Below are 19,617 nucleotides of genomic sequence, written 5' to 3'. Positions count from 1 at the left end.
TTATTAGTTGGATCCCCAGCCTCCAAAAACCAGCTTGACCACATTAAACTGGCAACTGCTGCTGGTCCAAGATAGTCTACCTCAGACTAGATAAGACACCAGTATTCATATCCCAAAACACATCTGCCATCTTAAGATGGATTTTCTTACAAGTAAAATACGGCCCTTCGTCAGAAAACGATGTGCATGTAAATGTGGTCAATGACATATTTCCATTAAAAGAAGAGTGGAGTATATTTGCATTGCCTTAAGAGTTGAACATCAAATATTTGCAAAAAGAAGTATATTTTAGACACAAACTCAACATATAAGCCTTTATACTGCAGAGCACTTCAACTGCCATTCCTTTGTTTCTTGCTATTTCACCAGCAGGGACACTTAAACTACCATCTAGATGCTGCATCTGTCTTGAAGATGTTATGTCATTGATTTTTAAGCATTTGTTCCATTAGAACATCTAAAGGGAGAGAGACGAACGGGTGAGGTAGAGAAACTCTCATTTAGAAAGAGAGAACAGCTGAGTACACACTGCCTACAGCCTCACTACAGCGTCTAAACAGAGGAATGACGAAGCTGCAAATGAGAACACCGCCACCAGCCGTACTCAACAGGAGAAACCCCTATACATTTCTTTCCCTCGCCGCCTTTTTCTTCGTTCTCCATATGAGTGCAGTATGTCTGCTCTGTCTACCGGGTAAAAAGGTTTTAGGCTCAGGGCCAATATTAAAAGCTGTATCATAGACACATTGCACTGAGTAATTCACTGACCTGGCATCAGTTTTCCCATCGATTTACACTGTCCTCTTCCCTTCCTCTCCTGGCTTTCCTCTCAGGGAGCGTTTATTGCTGAATCTATCATTTTTCTTGAATAATAACATCTCTATTTTTGTCTTGAGGAGAGCATGCAATCTTATGAGGGGTTGCATGAGTAAAGTGAGAAGGCCTCTGGTTGATGCAGCACCTCACTAAAACAATCTGTTTTGATTTTTCTCTTCTGTGTCTCTTTTCGTCACAGGGACCTTGCGGTGATTGTGGCGGCCATGGCGTATAACTCATGGTTCACCAAACTTTATTGCAAAGACTTGCGCATTGTAAATATCCTTTTATAACCATTTCAATCTTTACTATGTCCAAGTCTTTTGTTTTTCTGTTTTTGTTTGTTTCACGTACAAAAACGTACCATGGTATTATCATTAGGGTTATTATCTCTACATGCGGTTTTGGACACTAATTTGATGGTAATACGATCGTATTCTTTGAAATACCATGTTAATACTATGGTATATGAAAATGGTATTCATTCAGTCTGAAACGGAAGTCTGTGACAATGTGCATGACGTCATTATGGTGAGTCTTCCTAAAGAATTAAATTCTAGTGATTTTCTCCTTTTCCCCCTCTCTTTCTCTCTCTCTCTCTCACACACACACACACACATAGAGTTCAGAGGTCGTAGAACAGATTCTGCACTCTGTCAGTAAATCCAGCAGTCTGGAGGAACTCACGCTGGAAAACGTGGGCCTTAAAGCGTGAGTTATAAATCTCTCTATTGCTCTCTGTGTTATTCATCACTCCGACCCCTTTACTCTCTTTTCATCGAAAAGTTTGTTTCTTGTTCTGTCACTGTCATTTTTTTCCCCTTTATGCCGTTCCCAGTCTTATTCCCCTGCCTCATTTTTGCTTCTGTATTTCATCTCTGTCCCAGAGTGCGGAGCTTTGTATTGCAGTTCCGTTTCTACTGACTTTCTTTCTGTCATTTAGAGATTTCCCACAGAAAATGGCCACTGCCCTGTCAGAAAACCCAGCATCAGTCATACACTCCATTAACTTGGCCCACAATACACTGGACAACCAAGGTACATGCATCAAAGTCTCTCTGGTTCTGCTATCCCTCTCTCTCCCCACCTCTCTGTCTATTTACCTGCTTTTGTCTGTTTTTACACTTTCTGTATCAGCATGTATGTCTGCTATTTCTGTCTCTGAGTGGGTGTATTTTGTTCTTTCTTGTCTCTGTTTTGCTGGCTGATTGTGCTGAATCTGTAGCTGATTTGAAAATGGCATCTATTAGATTTGTGTGTATGCTGTGTTTTTTCTTATGTGCGTGTTTTTGTGTCATTTTGTATGTACTGTACAGTGTTTGGTGGAGCAACTACTAGTAATGCTACCATCTTAAATACATTTATTAATAGCGTGACAATGGAAGTACATTCGAGTAGACCAATAGTGCTAGCCTGGAAATCCAGACCTAAATCTAAAAGATTAATGGTCTGGCGTCGACTAATGAAAATCGGCCAGCTCGAGGGGCGGCACCAAGCATGCATTTGAAAATCTCACTGCACGCAATTGGATAACACTACGACCAATCACAACAATAAACCCCATACGCTACCAGCGGAGCTAACTGGTAGATTATACTCTTGCCGTATCCGGTCGGCAAAACAGCAAAAACGTCCTTCTTGCAAAGCAACGATTCGAGCGGCGTCTTCTGTTCCTGTTTTAAATAAAAAGCCAAGTCTAACTCGTTCATTGTAGCGGCCAAAGCCGTTTCAAACAACTGGTATGCAATGTTTACTAATGACTTTGACGTCACAGCGCTGTCGTCATCTGTTTAGCCCGCCTCTGGCCCGCCTATATCAGATAACCCGATGTGATTGGTGCAGCTCAGATCGAGGAGCATATTTAATGAGCATCATTACTCGACACCAGAGTAACTCGCTGAGCAAATTCAACTTGTGCTCTCGCGAGAACTCTGGATTACCAGGGTACAATAGTGCCGTATAAAGTGAACTTCACAGTATAAATATCTTTTATTATAAATATTTTAAGATTTTATTCAAGATTTTATAAATGATTTAAAATAAATAAATGAATTGCATATTTTACAAGGCTACTTCCCCTTTAAGTAGCTATAGTTCAATTAGCTTCTTTTTGTGAGTAGCTTGTGTTTTTCACTAACAGTAGCTTCTCCAACATTGGCACGTCCTCTATATGTGTCAGGGTCAGAGTTTCAGCCTGCCATCATGCCTGACACATGTCATTGCCTATCATATCACAAGTGTGCGTGTGTGAACGTAACTACAACAATGTCAGTGTATGCCTGAAGGTGCATGATAATACTGTGTGTAAATTGGTCTGTGACCGATCCAATGTGTTTGTGGATGTTTGTTTTCCTATAGGAGTTTCTAACCTCATCCAGCAAGTGTGTCGGCTCAGTAAAGGCTTGCGTCTACTTAACCTCTCCAAGACGTCGCTCTCTTCAAAGGGTGTGTTCAGAAGTAATCTGTCTCTAGAGGTGTAACGCCCTCTGCTGGTTAAGTCTATAATTACAATTCACAGATAGAAATATTAAATAGAAGCATGTAAGAAAGTTAATGTGAGATTACATTTATGTCCAGTTAGCCTTTGCTGTAGATGCCATAACTACATTAACTTTCTCGCAAAATCTGTCTGTCTGTCTATCTACTGTCCGTTATATTAAATTAATTTATAATAATTCAAATGTATAATAATTATATATATATATATATATATATATATATATATATATATATATAAATATATATATATATATATATATATATATATATATATATATATATATATATATATATATATAGGGCAATGCATAAGTTAATACACCCATGCTAAAGTTGACTAAAAAGAGGAATAAAAAATCATATTTTGGAAATTGAACTTAATGCCTTAATTTAAAAAATTAGGAAAAATCCAACCTTTTAGGACACCAATTTTCTTTGTGAATGAATAATGTATCGTAAATAAATAAATGTTCTTCCTTAAAATACATGGTGCATAAGTGTGTACACCCCTATGTTAAATTCCCATAGAGGCAGGCAGATTTTTATTTTTAAGTATTTTTTTTAAATTAATTTTTAGGATACTATGCATCCTGATAAAGTTCCCTTGGCCTTTGGAATTAAAATAGCCCCACATCATCACATAGCCTTCACCATACCTAGAGATTGGCATGGGGTACTTTCCATAAGATCATCTCTCAATGCAAATCAAACTAGCTTTTAGGCTAACTGAAATAAAACCATGCCAATCTCTAGGTATGGTGAATGCTATGTGATGATGTGGGGCTATTTTAATTCCAAAGGCCAAGGGAACTTCAGGATGCATAGTATCCTAAAAATTAATTAAAAAAAAATACTTAAAAATAAAAATCTGCCTGCCTCTATGGGAATTTAACATAGGGGTGTACACACTTATGCACCATGTATTTTAAGGAAGAACATTTATTTATTTACGATACATTATTCATTCACAAAGAAAATTGGTGTCCTAAAAGGTTGGATTTTTCCTAATTTCTTAAATTAAGGCATTAAGTTCAATTTCCAAAATATGATTTTTTATTCCTCTTTTTAGTCAACTTTAGCATGGGTGTATTAACTTATGCATTGTACTGTATATATATATATATATATATATATATATATATATGTATATATATATATGTATATATATATATATATATAATACAATTAAAATATAGTCATTACTTTTTATAATAATATTTTTCCCAAAATTACACACCTCTGAACTTGATGCACACCCAAATCAGATATGAAAAATTATCTCAAACTTAGCACAAAACAATAATTTGTCAAATCACAGTCTGGACACATGGTCTACAGAAGATCTGCAATCTCTATGTTACATTTCAGGCTGTAAAAATTATGTTTTCTCACTCTACTGATCTAGAATCAACTTCCTGTTCTCTCTTAAATCAGTAAGATTATCGATGGATTAGTTGCATCTGACTTCAGAGCATCAGATTCATGACCAAAGAGCTTGTCTTCTCTTGGAGAGTCCAGACTCAATTACCAGCATCCTTGGCTGCTCCCATGGTCTGCTAAACCTCTGGTTTTCTCTTTCAATCAATACAGTTTTAAACCAAGTGGATAGATGGATAGCCTTCCAGCACACGCCATGAATCAAAATCCACTCGAAATAGCTCCCATCATTAATCTTTATTAATAATCTGTTTTGTGACGACTTCATTGCAGAAGTTTTAACTTTGAATATAGAAGTAAGATGAACTTGTGCCATCAGAGAATACAGCTCATTTCAAATTGAGATGTTTAGTTTCAGCATCTGCCACATCCGGTTAGGATTTATTGTGAACTTTAAAGTGAAATCATATCAGCAGTAAAAGCAGAATTTACTTATCAAAATATGAACTACAGCAGGTGTGAAAAGCAAAACTGAAAACTACTGGATCATGAAAGGTTGCAGTGGTTAACATTTTGATGAGTAAATTCCTGCTTTCAGAGAGCGCAGTGGGATGTTTTTGTTACTCCCTGGTGAGGAAGCGTACTGGCTGAGTTCACTGGCAAACTGCCACTTAACAGAGTTAGGAGAGCTGTCTTTTTGTCTCATAGTACAAAAGGCAATCACTAGCATTTTCTTCTTTAGAAACTAAATGAAAATCCACCCTGCTTACAGAACATTCTGTGCATGTCGTTGTGGTTTGGTGGTCATGTACAGTGGAGTCCAAAAGTCTGAGACCACATTGAGAATCTGGGATTCAAAATCTAATTTAAATCTGGAAATACACAGAAAGGTTTAGGATTTGATAAAATGTAAACAAAGTCTCTAATCAAATATGTATATTTGTGAACTCCTTTGTACAGACAGATGTCTTCCATTAAAGGTCAAGATGCTTGTTTTATCATTCTTAAATCACGCTGGAGAACATAATTATCATCAGGTTTAAAACAAACTCATTAAAGCAGAAGGACGAAATACCAAATGCTACAAAAAAATGTGCTTTATTTAAAATATGCAAATTAGAGGCATTTTTTATCTTGTGAACTTTAGATTCGCTCTATGATTCAGCCTTTCCTTGTCTTTTTTTTCCCAGGTGTCACGTCTCTTTCGCAGGCCCTGTGCTCCAGTGATGACTACTCCAACTCTCTCCTTCATCTGGACCTGAGTAAGAACCCAGGGATTCTGTCTGGAGAAGATGCAACGGTTAGAAATTGTTTTATCTCACTTTTACTTCTAGTTTTCTTAAAGAGGCCATATTATGCCCTTTTACAAAGCCTTGATTTTGTTTTTGGGTTGTAGTAGAATAGGTTATCATGCCTGAATGTTAAAAAAATTCATTAATTTTCACATATTTTACATTGTTGCAGCACCTCTCTTCCTAGTCTGCCAGTAACGCTCTGTTGAGTTCCTTTCTCTATGTCCAAGCCTCTCTGTCCAAGAGGCGCAATGTGCTCTGATTGGTTGGCTGGAACAGTGTGTTGTGATTGGTCAACCACTTTGAGCAAGTTTAGGAAATTACCCTTACCACAACCGCGAGTTTCACACTACCAGTTTCACACCCCAACAGCACACTACTAACACAGCTCGTTATACACACAAACACACACACACACACACACACACACACACACACACACACACACACACACACACACACACACACACACTTACTTCCTGGCCAAAAAAAGTCACTGTTTGGATTTAAATAGGCAAATGCTCAAGTCAATGATTATTATTGCAGTAATTCATATGTTTCTAGCATGTGATATGTTTGGCAACAGTTCTCCTAACCCTATTTGATGGAGTGTGTAGCTTTTCATTTAATTTCTCATGGGGCATATACGTATAATATATAATGTTAATGTTCCATTAAGGTCCTCACAATGTTTTCCTGGTTTTGATTTCTTTGTGAGGACACACACACGAATGTTGAAAATAACTCGCACGTATACAGAGGCAGGTACACGATACACACATACACACACCACTATTAACAGCCTCAATACTTCCTCTTCATTGTAGAATCTGTACCTGTTCCTGGCACAGCCGAACTGCCTGGTGCATTTGGACCTGTCAGGCACTGACTGTACCGTAGACTCTGTGAGTTGACAGTGTGCCTCATCCTTCTGAATTTGTTATTGCCAAATTGCTTTTTACACACCATGATTTATGTCATTGCACCCAGGATGCGAGACAACAATTTATCTCTGATTTCGTATTGATATTTGTCATATTTAATGGTCCTAAATGACAGAATTATTCAAATTTTCATCATTCTTTTGCTGCCACTCTCCTTCCCTCTCTTTTTTTCTCTGTTTTTTACATTCTCTTTCTCTATTTCCTCTCAGCTATTTGGAGCTCTGTTGCGGGGCTGTTGTGCCGATCTCTCCTACTTGAACCTGTCCAAAAACTCCTTTTCTCACAGGTGAGCTAAACTGCCTCCCACCTGCTCTCGCACAATAATCTGTCACTTTTGAATCGGTTTCACAGGTGAGTTGAACCTCCCTGCCTCAACCACGCATATCATCACGAGTCAGTTTGACTCATTTCAGTCGGTCCCTCAGAAAACACTTCCTACTACTTCCATGAATTTAACCAAAAGTAGAATCCTGCTGGAAACGAAGGTAAACCAGCTTAAAGGGTTAGTTCACCCAAAAATTCTGTCATTAATTACTCACCCTCATGTGGTTCCAAACCTGTAAGACCTTTGATCATCTTCAGAACACAAATTAAGATATTTTTGATGAAATTCGAGAGTTTCTGACCCCACATAGACTGCAACATAATCACCACTTTCAAGGCCCAGAAAGGTAGTAAAGACATTGTTATAATAGTCCGTGTTACTACAGAGGTTCAACCTTAATTTTATGAAGCGACGAGAATACTTTTTGTGCGCAAAAAAACTAAAATAACTTTATTCAATGAATTCTTCCTTTCCGTGTCAGTCTAGCTGGATTTAACTACCATCAGAAGCTGGTTGTAAATGGGTTTCTCAGCAGGGAAAAGTGCCTGTAATAATACATTATGAGTTAAACTAGGACATGAGCGATCAGATAGAGCTGATGGACCTGCATGTAGCGCAGATGGTAATACAGCTACTGTAACAGAATCAGATGAAAACAGGTTTTCGTGTGAAAAAATGTGTCTCCAAAAGTGAGCCAAATCATTTAAAACCTGATTTGGAAAAACAGCTCATAAATTAAGCAAATGATGTTTTGTTTTTTTAATTCTACCAATACTCTATCATTAGCTTTATGATAGAAGTCTATGGCATGGCAAGTAAACATGCATGTGCCTGCACGTGAGAAGCTGTAGGCTGAGGAGATACAAAAATGCAATGATCTATCTTCCTGCCTCACTCCCTCTGAACCCGAACAGCAATTCCATCTCCCCTCTCGGCACGTTAACGGCATTATGAGAAACTCTGAAAAATGAGGCTAATTTTAGCTGAACTTATTGTTCAAATTGGAAGGTTTCTTCATCCTTTGCACCTTCTTAATTGGGTTTGAATTTGCAGAGGGATGAGTTTTTTAGATGATTAGGTGTCTAAAGATTAAAATAAGGATTGAAATACTAGCTCACTACATACCGAATACTGTGCAATATTGTTTAGTAGTAATATTTGTTGACACATTATGCCGAAATGTTTCAAACAGCAGCACAGTATGTTGCATTGTCACATGACCACATAATGACAGAGAGGAACAATCTCGTTGGAATCACTTTGAGAAAGATTTTTTCCAGCTGATGAATGATAAAAAACATTAACAGCCAATCAAAATCCAGACCTTGAGCATTTAAAGTGGCAGACGGCATAACGCTTAACCCCCTGAGGTTGACGGTATCGCCGGCGATACCAGCTCGCTTTTTTTTTATCAGTGTAAAAGAAACTCATAAATACTCTGTTGACTTTGATTTTCCATAGGAGTTTCATACATCAATCGATTCTGTTAAATGTGTATTATTTTTGTGTATACTCACAATAAAAACAAAGTGTTGTGCTTTTTGCCAAATAAAGAAAAATAAACACGAAGCGAGTTCTGCCTTCTCTCTGCCAGTGTAGTCCATTCTGAAACGCGCCCGAAAATGAACTGTAGCTCAGCGAATACTCAGTCAAACAGGCATACAGACACACAGGCATGAAGCTTGAATTCTCTTCTTTTAAATGAAGTAATTTATATAAAAAACAAATATTCCCATCTTGTGAAATCTGTATTAAAAGAGAGCGATTCCAGTCGATCTCATTAGAGCTAATTCAAATGTAATGTGACTCCACCCACGGAGAGCGTGCGCTATTCAAACGCAAATAGCTGAGGCAATCCAAGCGCAATCCTGTGAACGCCCCCATACAGCTCGAGAAAACTCACAAGTTTATTCAGATCATTACTTGTTTACACCGTCTTGCAGCGCTGTGAGGAATAATAATAATGGAAAATGTCCCTCAGAAGTGCGGGTATATGGAGGAGTGAGCTGAGGAATACTAGTAAGTTTTTTCCTTCTCACGTGAATTTCTTCACGTGGGTTTCTGTTTATGAATGAATGAACGGCAGAGATGCGCGCTGTTTACCACAGCTGGCAAAGACAGTTTAAATTTAAATCGCGTGTGTGAATGAATGATGATGTTTTAGCAAACTGTATTGCTATACTGAGATGAGTAAAAATCGACTGAAATATGTTGACATAAAATGTATGCTATTTGTATAAGCAACGTATTAAACTGCAAATTAACAATATGCCCTAATATTTCATGAAAACAACGTTACAGTCAGGCGAAATATGAAAGACAACATTTTGTTTAGTAGATTTGGGTACAGTTTTTACTGTAGAATATACTGCCTCGTCAAATAAGCTTTTGTTTAGCAATTTCTATATATAAAATACTATTTTTGTCAAAAATAAAGTCATCAACTAAGATGTTAGCTGTTCCAATGTTGACTATATTCAAACTAATGAATACATAGATAAAATGTAGGCCTATAATCTTTTTTTTTTTACAAAGAAAGAGTACACTTGAAATATTGTTGAAATTGTAATTATTGTTGTAATTGTAACCTTTTTAATAAAATAGCAAAACATATTTACAAGATAGATGTAAGCAAAATCTTAAATGGTCAATATAAGTCTTCTTCTAAATATATCTTTTGTCCTTGCATTGTGGCTCAGTCAGTTTCACACCTGAATGAATGGCTAATTATTATGCAGAGTGGGTGGGACATTGTATTCTAAGGTGTAAACCACTCCTCGTTCACGCCCCCCTCGCATATTGGCTTTCCAAGCAAAACCTGTTTTACATCAATTTAAATCAATGTATGGTTTTATGTGAACGATAAAGCAAGACTATTTTCACATAATTTTGAAGAAAAAACTATAGGCGACGACATCCATTAGTCAAAAGTCGGTAACACTTTACAATAAGGTTCCTTTATTAAACATTAGTAAATGTATTAACTAACATGAACTAACAATGAGCAATACATTTACTACTGTTTTTGTTAATCTTTGTTAATGTTAGTTAATGAAAATAAAGCTGTTCATTGTTTGTTCATGTTAGTTCACAGTGCATTACCTAATGTTAACAAGATTTTAATAAAGTATTAGTAAATGTTGAAATTAACATTAACAAAGATGAACAAATGCTGTATAAGTGCAGTTCATTATTAGTTAATGTTAACTAATGTAGTTAACTAATGAACCTTATTGTAAAGTGTTACCCAAAAGTCTTATTGCCACATATTTAGTATGTGTTTTGTGGCCTTATTTCTGCAACTTTCATTTTTATTTTTTCCAATAACCACGCATAAACATTATTCTCTTAAAAATTCAAACATATACATGCATGTTGATCAGATATTTTGGTAGCCCTGTTTGTGCTATATAGAGTGAATTTACACCTTTGCCATTAACATGTTTATAAATAACTGAAAAAAGCACAAATGTCAGAGCATGTCAGAACACCTCCAGGGCCCAGAAAACAGCTCAGACTCCAGAGGGTTAAAATAGTCAGAACATTTATTATGTGTTGGTGTGAATGCTAGTACTGATATCATTATATTTATCTTATAGTAATCGTTCAAGGTGTGAACAGGCCTTAATTCTATTTTTGACGAATGTAGTAGGTCGTTGCACATTGTGCTCAGCATGCAGCAATAATAATAGTATTCTAGTATGCTATTGCAAACATAGCCTCTTTTCCTAGTGCTAATTTCATCCTCTCACAAACTCCCACCTCAACTCCCACACTTGTGAGTGAACACTCAGAAACGTGCACATCCAAACACAGAACCACTGCACACATGGGCATCTCCATATGAGGTGTGTGGGCACATGTGTGTGAGTAAATCTGGTTACGCTAGTGCCATGTGAAGGCAGCAATGTAAATCTGTTTGAGCTGATAAGACAGAGAGCTCATGAATATTAAATGGGAATGTTCCCATAACACTCTCTGCTCTTGTTAACACGTTTACACCTCATATTCTTCCCTCTCTCTCTCTTTCTCTCTCTTAAATGATAATGTCACTGTCAAACACAGAAATGCTATCATAAACTGTCATGTTTTTAGACCCCCCCCTCGTATCCCTCACTGACTGCCTCTCTCTTTTTCTCATTTTCCCTTTTTCCCTGTCTAGTTCTGTCCCACCCAAATTATTTTTTTTAGTCCAATGTTTAATGACATAAACTAAGACAGCTTGTTAAAATGTTGAACGTTGTTAAAATGTATAACACATAATAGATATACAAACAATGCTTTGTCTAATAAGCCAGAGGGTATACTTTTGGGTTCAGGGTTTTGTGAAGCATGGTATGATGTATTATGGATAAAAGTCTCCCCTTCTTTTCTGTCACGCTTTTAGGAAAGTGAGAGAGACACTTCCTTCCTTCCGTCAGTTCTTCAGTTCAGCGTTCAGCCTCACTCACATCAGTCTGGCGTCTATGAAGATGCCTCCCGACGTGCTGAGGTGAGCCCGGTCGGCGTTTTGCCTTTTCATGCTGCAGTTAACACTGGCTTAGCTAGTTTAATCTGATTTAGTTGGTTTCCCAGCCTGGCCAACTCTGAAGCCCAAAACCTCTCTAAAGCCAACAAACCAGATTTTCACATTCTGAGAGACAAGCCTACCACATTAGGCTGGTTTAAGATGTTTTAAGCCGGGTGACTTTTATGGAACAAGATAACCCATGTCACATTAACCCGGGATTTGCATATTGTAAATCATGCTATCCTGAACTGAACCCGATTAATTATCTCAAAAATTCAGGTGCTGGATATTAAAGGGATAGTTCACCCAAAAATGTATATTCTGTCATTATTTACATCATTATTTACCTCATATTGTTTCAAAGTGACTTTTCTTCTTCTGCTGAACACAAAATAAGGTATTTTGAAGAATGTTGGTGAACTGTTGTGGTGACCATTGACTTCCATTGTACGAAATTTTTTTTTTTTTTAATTTTATAAGAATTTTATAAGTATAAGAATTTTAATTTTTGGGTGAACTATCCCTTTAAGCACAAAAATCATTAGTTATCACTGCAGTTTTCAAGAATACACAGTTTTCATGTCAGCATGAAGCCAGCTGTTAAATCACTCACTTTCGTGATTTTTTTAAAAGGCAGGCATATTTTTTGATGTAATATAGATTTGAAGGGCTTGCTGAGCAGATCAAACCACACCCCCCTGTGTAGTGTACAAGTATTTTTGGAAAACATGTTCAGCTAAACTGTCCATTGCTCACAAAAGCTGTGTTTATTTGGTCAAAAATACAGTAAAAACAGTCATATCGTGGAATATAATTAATGATTCATTTAAAACAATGGTTTTCTATTTAAATATATTTAGAATTTGTATTTATTGCTGTGATGGCAAAGCTGAATTTTCAGCATCATTCCTCCAGTATTTATTGTCACATGATCTTACAATAATCATTATAATATGCAGATTTGGTGCTTAAGAAGCATTTCATATTATTATTATTATCAGTGTTGAAAACAGTTGCATGTCCTATCTGAATAAAAAATTCTTCTTACCCTAAACTTTTCAATGGGATTATTTATAATATTTGACTTTTACTATTAATAGACATCTCAATCCTTCGTTGGAGGCTCATAATAAATAAACGGTTAAATCTGTTGTTATTATTACCTAAAAGAGAACACAAACAACAAATCATATTCCATATTTTTTTCGTCTTTGTCTGGATGTATTCATTAAAGGGTTAACAATTTTTAGTGTGAAAAGCCCACTTGAAGAACTTTCTGGTGATTCATTTCTAGGTTTAGAGCTCTGCACCCATAACTGAGGTCAGAATCAAGATGTTCACGCAGCTGCTATTTTGGGAAAGCCAGAATGTTTTCAAATGAAGCATTTCAAACAGGGTCATACTACCTCCCTGCTCACAAACACAAACCGAGCGCAAGACAGTCTGTCACACCCAGCTGAGCACCTGATTTTAGCTCTCTTCTGTCAACACCACCGGCCCACACCAGAGGAGTCGAACTAATCTCTAAGCTCTTTTCCCCTTAATCCTTTAAGACTTGCGTAACGCTTTGACAGTGTCCATATAGACCTTTTCTGATTTGATTTATTATGGAGATCAGCCATGGAAGCTCATAATAGAATGCTAAGTCTCTTCAATGAGGCATGTAATGCTGGCAGTAATGACGATGTCCATGTGTTTGTTCACAGGGCTCTGTTCCTTGGGCTTTCATCCAATCCTCACATCACTGACCTACACCTGGACATTAGCAGCTGTGAGGTACCCCATCCCCCCCGTTGTGTCCCTAAATCTGGATTGAGCTCTATAAATGCCTGTCCTTCTCTCTGTTGGCTGTAGATCCTTCAGTCTGTGGTCACTTTACTGTGTGTACAGATATGTTGGCTACTGAATTAGTCTTTCAAGGTTTCTTTTGAGAATGCAATGTGTGTTTATCTCTGTGGGGCCTTATTTTGCCCTCATGCAATTGTTTTATTTGTTCTCAGAAATCAAATCATAAACTACTTTTAACGTTACCGTAAATCTCAGTACTGTGGATTTGAAAATAGTCAACATTATGTGCTGCTAGTTGTCACACTCAACTATCAGTATATTTTGTATTTTGCCTTCAGGCCAGGGATTTTAGATTTCATTCAATTTATTAATTGCAATTTTTGTTGACCAAATCAGTTGTTTATTTTTTTTACATATTGGCTGATGAATAAATTTTTTAACTGTTTACATTTCGCTGAAAGATCTATAAGCTGTTTAATGGCAGGTTCTATTGTGACACTTACCCCATATAGTGTCATATCTAAAAAGGTCAACCTGTATACATTTTTTTTTATATAACTTATAATTTCTTTTCCTGCAGCTTTTGCTGTAACTTTTTCAGTTGCCAATATGGCTTGTATGACAATGAACTGAAATATTTCTTGATGTAACTCTATAGCCAGCAGCCATATCTCCCTGTAGCCCAAGACTGGTTGCCCACTGAAGCTAAGCAGGGCTGAGCCTGGTTAGTACCTGGATGGGAGACCTCCTGAGAAAACCAGGTTGCTGCTGGAAGAGGTGTTAGTGAGGCCAGCAGGGGGTGCTCACCCTGTGGTCTGTGTGGGTCCTAACGCCCCAGTGTAGTGACGGGGACACTATACTGTCAAAGAGCACCGTCCTTCGGATGAGACGTTAAACCGAGGTCCTGACTCTCTGTGGTCATTAAAAATCCCATGGCATTTCTCGTAAAAGAGTAGGGGTGTAACCCCGGTGTCATGGCCACACACCATTGGCCCTTACCAATCATGGCCTCCTAATAATCCCCTTACATTGAATTGGCTCTATCACTCTCTCTCCTCTCTCCACCTATATCCGGTGTGTGGTGAGCGCACTGGCGCCGTTGTACTGTGGCTGCCGTCACATCATCCAAGTGGATGCTGCACACTGGTGGTGGTTGAGGAGAGACCCTGACATGATTGTAAAGCGCTTTGGGTGTACAGTAGTACATATGAAAGCGCTATATAAATGCCCGATTCTATTCTATTCTAACTCTTGATGTAAGTTCTGGTAGTAATATTATTTTGTAAAAGTAAGAAATAATAAATTCTATATAACCCTAAATAAGTCCAAAACTTCTGTCCATTATGCACTGCAAAAATTGACAAACGTGCAGAGCTATTTCTAATGGATGAGTCATTCCGGATAAACTTTATTTTTTTTTGACAAAAATGCTTGGACTTTTTTAGAATAGCAAAACAATACAATATGTTCCTGCACAGAAATTGACCTTCGAAAAAATCTTCCTAAAATATATCCACGGGAGTAAAAGATGACAACCAGCCCTAGTCTCAACATAGCAAACTATTCCAACACTGATTTAAAAAATGCTGTTAAAAAATGAAAAGGTAGTAAATTTGACCTTGGTGTTGATAGCAACATGCTCTTACAGTTGAGTTACTGAAAATATCTAAGTGCATACTAGTATAAATTATACATGTCTGAGCCACTGAGCGTTCTCTCTCTCTCTATCAACCCGTGTTCCCGTCTTTCTCTATCTCTTTCTCATTCTCTCCGTTTGTCTGCCTCTCAGCTCAGGTCTGCTGGAGCGGGAATAATACAGGACCTTTTCCCCAGAGTCTCCTGCATCAGCACACTGGACATCTCAGACAACGGTGAGACATCTAACTGCATAAATGAAAGGAAGCTTTTGTCTGCTCTCACCGACCTTCAGCCCATCTCTTTCCTCTCAGTTGCATTTGCTTCAGGCGCTGTTGACTCTGCCTGTTCATTTTCGTGTTCATTTCAGGGCTGGATGCTGATCTCCTCTGTGTCATTCCTGCCTTCTCCAGACACCCGTCCCTCAAACACCTGATGCTGGGCAAGAACTTTAACATCAAGGGCAGGTACATATTCCCGGACTGAGAGAGACACACATCATAGAGCAAACGGATATATATGTATACATTTATTTGTCTGGCTGATGCATGTATCCAAAGTGACTACAAATGTACAAGTGAGTTCAAATGATACTAGCTGCCTGTAGCAGTTTGAAGATAAGCGCCTAAAGGTTCAATAGAGCTTAAGCTCCATCAGCAACATCTGTGGCATGCTGTTGATTACCAAACAACTAAAAATGAGTTTACAACTGTGCACTTACAATGGAAGCCTTGCAGGCAAGTGGAAAATGTGGAACTCATATTTTGTCAAAGCACTTTGTCATAATGTCATTTGAGCTGTCTAAATGGTCTAAATTGTCATTTTGAAAAGGAACGAGTTCTCTAGGTTGGTGAAAATATGTTTTTAACAATATAAAACTTTCAAGACAGACCTACAATGAGCTCTGAGGTTATTAATGGATGGTAAATGTTTCTATTGAAGCCATCAGTCAGCGTAATTACAACATCATAAAAAAAATAAAAAAAATCATATTTAATAGACAAATTCCAGGTGAAGAACTACATTACCTGTAACCCCAGGAAGAAAGATCTACCAATCAGAGAGTTGCAGCAAACAAATCAGCTTAGCATTGACCAGCCACTACTATGAAGCATTTTATATGATGTGACTAATAGCCTGTCTTGCTATACACACTCAAGCTTCTTGTATGTTTGTGTATCATTTTTATATATGTAAATGTAACTGTCACGGAGGTTGCTGTATGAAGCACACAATGCAGGAGAATATAACAAAAACATATAAAACAACCACGTAAACCAAAAACAACATGGCAATGAACAGAGGAAACTAAGGGTTTAAATACACAGACAATCAACAGAACTACGAACATGTGAGGAACTAATGAGGAACTATGGAAACTAATAATCTAACAGAACTCATGCAATCCAGAACAGGGAAGAGAATGAAAACCAAAACAGAACTAGAACGTAACGTAACAATGTATCATGGTTTCCACAAAGAAAAAAAAGTAGCAGAACTGTTTTCAACATTGATGATAATAAGAAATGAAGAAATAAAATCAGCATATTAGAATGATTTCTGAAGGATCATGTGAGTCGTGACACTAACGACTGGAGTAATGATGCTGAAAATTCAGCTTTGCCATCACAGGAATAAATTACATTTTAAAATATGAAGACTTTCAAAAAACTTTCAGAAAACCTTCAAGTCCGTCTGACATTTTTCTTTTAAATTACTATTTTTTTTTATCAGGCTCCTATGTTTAGATTCAGTAATTTCACTTTAAGTGCATTAAAAGGTTATTGTTCAGTTATACAGTAGAAATGCCTTATTTTCTAAAATGTCACTGATAAGAGTTAGTTCTTGAAGTAGTAAGTAATTACTACCATACCCAGATTAACAGATAAAACAGATATCCACTCTGAGAAAGGCAGATGAGGTAAAGCAATTTAGAAAAGTCTGTGAAACCATCTGCAATCTCAAACTGAATGTGGGCACACAGTAGGAGGCTCTCAGGGAGGCAGAGGAGGGACTGGGGGGGAGGTGTGTGAAGTGTTATTAATCTTGGGGTTGATGGAGTTTATGTGTGTGTGTGTGTGTGTGTATATATATATGTATAAGCCCTGATGTTTCCTGTGTTTGCAGGGTTCTGGATGAAGTTCTGCAGAAACTAGTGCATCTCGTGCAGGAGGAAGAGTGTGTGAGTGTTTCACATTATACACATAGACGTAATTATGTTTCCTGTACACACCTTACTCTATTTCTGCTTTCAAACAAACACGCAGAGTGCAAAAGCTTTCTAATGGCTACAGCACTAGTGATTCATCCATCCTTCCTTCACTCTCTCTCTCTCTCTCTCTCTCTCTCTCTCTCTCTCTCTCTCTCTCTCTCTCTCTCTCTCTCTCTCTCATTCTTTCTTTATAATCTCTCTCCTTCAGGGCACGTAGACCTCTCACTGCAGATATTGCCTTGCTTGATCAATTATTAAGCACTGTTTGTACAGATCACAGACATTGCAAACTCACACACACACATATGCTCTCTTCTCTCTGTCTCTTTCTGGTTGCTCTTCTTTCTTGACAGGCCCTGCAGAGCTTGTCTCTGGCTGACTCCAGGCTGCGTTCGAGGGGCACGGTGCTCGTGAATGCTCTCGGCAGCAACGCCTGCCTGAAGAAGGTGGATTTGAGTGGGAACGGACTTGATGACACAGGAGCGAGGATGCTCAGTAAAGCCCTGCAGATCAACACCACGCTCAGGTAGTCTGTCGTAAGGAGAACAGGGTTACAGTACTATGAATTATAAAATAATTATACACTGTCTCAGCTGCACAAAGAAATTATACATTATAGTAATAACTAAAAACCGGTTGACTGAGAGGCAGACTATTCATTTTCATTTAAATGTCAAGGACTAGGGGCCAGATTTACTGTCAGCTTGCATGAGTTCAAAAAACTACTGTCAGGATTTACTTAATGCATGCAGTGAAAAATTAGCACAGGCGTGGACGGGGTTATTTTTGCCAGTGACCTTATTGCATATGCATTCGTAGGAGTTTCCCTATCAGATGCTAAATTTGTGGGAGGGGAGTATTTAAAAGAATCATGCAAGGTGATTTACTAAGGTTTGCGCTAGTCAATTCACTGCTGTTTGCGCCATTATTTACCACCCAAAAAAGTAGATTGCATTGGTCATTATGAAAATGATCCGGTTGTGTCTGTGTTTTTCAATTTGCGCGTCGTCAGTAGATCACGCGCAGAACTTTCCACTCCCATCTGCGCTTTTATGGGATTGCGCTCTCACGCTAATTTGCCCTGTTTAGTAAATCTGGCCCTAGACCTTCTAATGATACATCCTTTTGAAAGCTTTGTAGATTTCAGCAAAATTATGATTGCTGCATCTTCTGCCCATTGCGTTTTTTTCCCCCTTTATTAAATGTTTTGTTTAATGACTGGAAGTTGGAAAATTAACAATTTTTACAATGACCCTAATTATTTTCTGTTTAACAAATTTTACCATTTAAAACCAAATCCAGCAGATGTTTCCTCAAAATCAGAGCAGAAAATGTACAAAAGGCATGAAGATTCTATTCGAGTGTACTTATTAATAATAAATAATGCATAATTGTCTAGTATTGTAATACTGTTTAAGATTTGTCTTGATTTGTTTTTTTCTTGTAGAAGTGTGACATGGGATCGGAATAACACAAGTGCAACGGGTTTCCAAGATGTGGCTCGAGCCTTAGAACAGTATGACACACACACACACACACACGCACACACACACACACACACACACACACACACACACACACACACACACACACTCGTATCATGCACACTCACCCATGTGAGAACTGACTCACTCATCCCTCTGCAAACTTATTCACAGCATGCTGTTACTGGGAAAGAAATAAGAACTTCAGTCCATGCCTACATGAATGTGTTTGTTATTGCACAGTCTTTCATCACCTCTCCGACCTGCCTGTGATGCACAATTAGAGCATTGTTCTGGAAACACCTCTCTTCCCTGGAGATCTACACAACTATTATTTAATGTAGAAAAACTTTTTTAGCAGACTTGAAATTGCATCCAGGAGACTGTAATCATCGTGAGAATGTTGTTCTCAGTACAGAATGCTTTGAAATCTGTTGCAAGAAACATAGTACTCTGTTAAAAGTTGAAAAGAAAGCAAAAAAAACTTGTTTCCTTAGACACATTTTCTATCTTGCTGGAGCTGATTCATCTCTTGTGTTGCCATGTTTTGGGAAAGCTTTAATCATTTTTGCTTTCTCTTCAGTAACTTCACTCTGCAGTACATGCCCATCCCACTCAGTGATGTCACACAGGCATACCGTAGCGCCCCTGACAGGACAGAACAGGCACTAACCAAGGTAAGAGTTTTTATTTTAAAGAAGCTATGGTAACAAATTAGTTTGGGAACCAATTCTC

General features: G+C 37.7%; 1 protein-coding gene across 3 annotated transcripts in view; it reads left to right on the top strand.

Annotated features, from left to right (window-relative positions):
• The window catches only part of carmil3 (capping protein regulator and myosin 1 linker 3), a 47,984-nt gene that overhangs the window by 15,612 nt on the left and 12,755 nt on the right, over positions 1 to 19,617 (top strand). For all 3 annotated transcript variants that reach the window (XM_084120713.1, XM_084120712.1, XM_084120711.1), the window contains exons 9-23: positions 1,016 to 1,091; positions 1,439 to 1,527; positions 1,760 to 1,854; positions 3,175 to 3,261; positions 5,883 to 5,992; positions 6,812 to 6,889; positions 7,138 to 7,214; positions 11,641 to 11,745; positions 13,470 to 13,539; positions 15,341 to 15,422; positions 15,557 to 15,653; positions 17,314 to 17,368; positions 17,752 to 17,924; positions 18,846 to 18,914; positions 19,466 to 19,559. In XM_084120713.1, coding sequence (XP_083976839.1) covers positions 1,016 to 1,091; positions 1,439 to 1,527; positions 1,760 to 1,854; positions 3,175 to 3,261; positions 5,883 to 5,992; positions 6,812 to 6,889; positions 7,138 to 7,214; positions 11,641 to 11,745; positions 13,470 to 13,539; positions 15,341 to 15,422; positions 15,557 to 15,653; positions 17,314 to 17,368; positions 17,752 to 17,924; positions 18,846 to 18,914; positions 19,466 to 19,559 — 1,357 coding nt within the window. The remainder of the gene's footprint in view (positions 1 to 1,015; positions 1,092 to 1,438; positions 1,528 to 1,759; positions 1,855 to 3,174; positions 3,262 to 5,882; positions 5,993 to 6,811; positions 6,890 to 7,137; positions 7,215 to 11,640; positions 11,746 to 13,469; positions 13,540 to 15,340; positions 15,423 to 15,556; positions 15,654 to 17,313; positions 17,369 to 17,751; positions 17,925 to 18,845; positions 18,915 to 19,465; positions 19,560 to 19,617) is intronic.

This window comes from Abramis brama (assembly GCF_963993115.1).
Source record: "Abramis brama genome assembly, chromosome: 7".
In the NCBI taxonomy this organism is placed as follows: domain Eukaryota; kingdom Metazoa; phylum Chordata; class Actinopteri; order Cypriniformes; family Leuciscidae; genus Abramis; species Abramis brama.
This window is presented reverse-complemented; position numbering and strand designations above follow the sequence as displayed.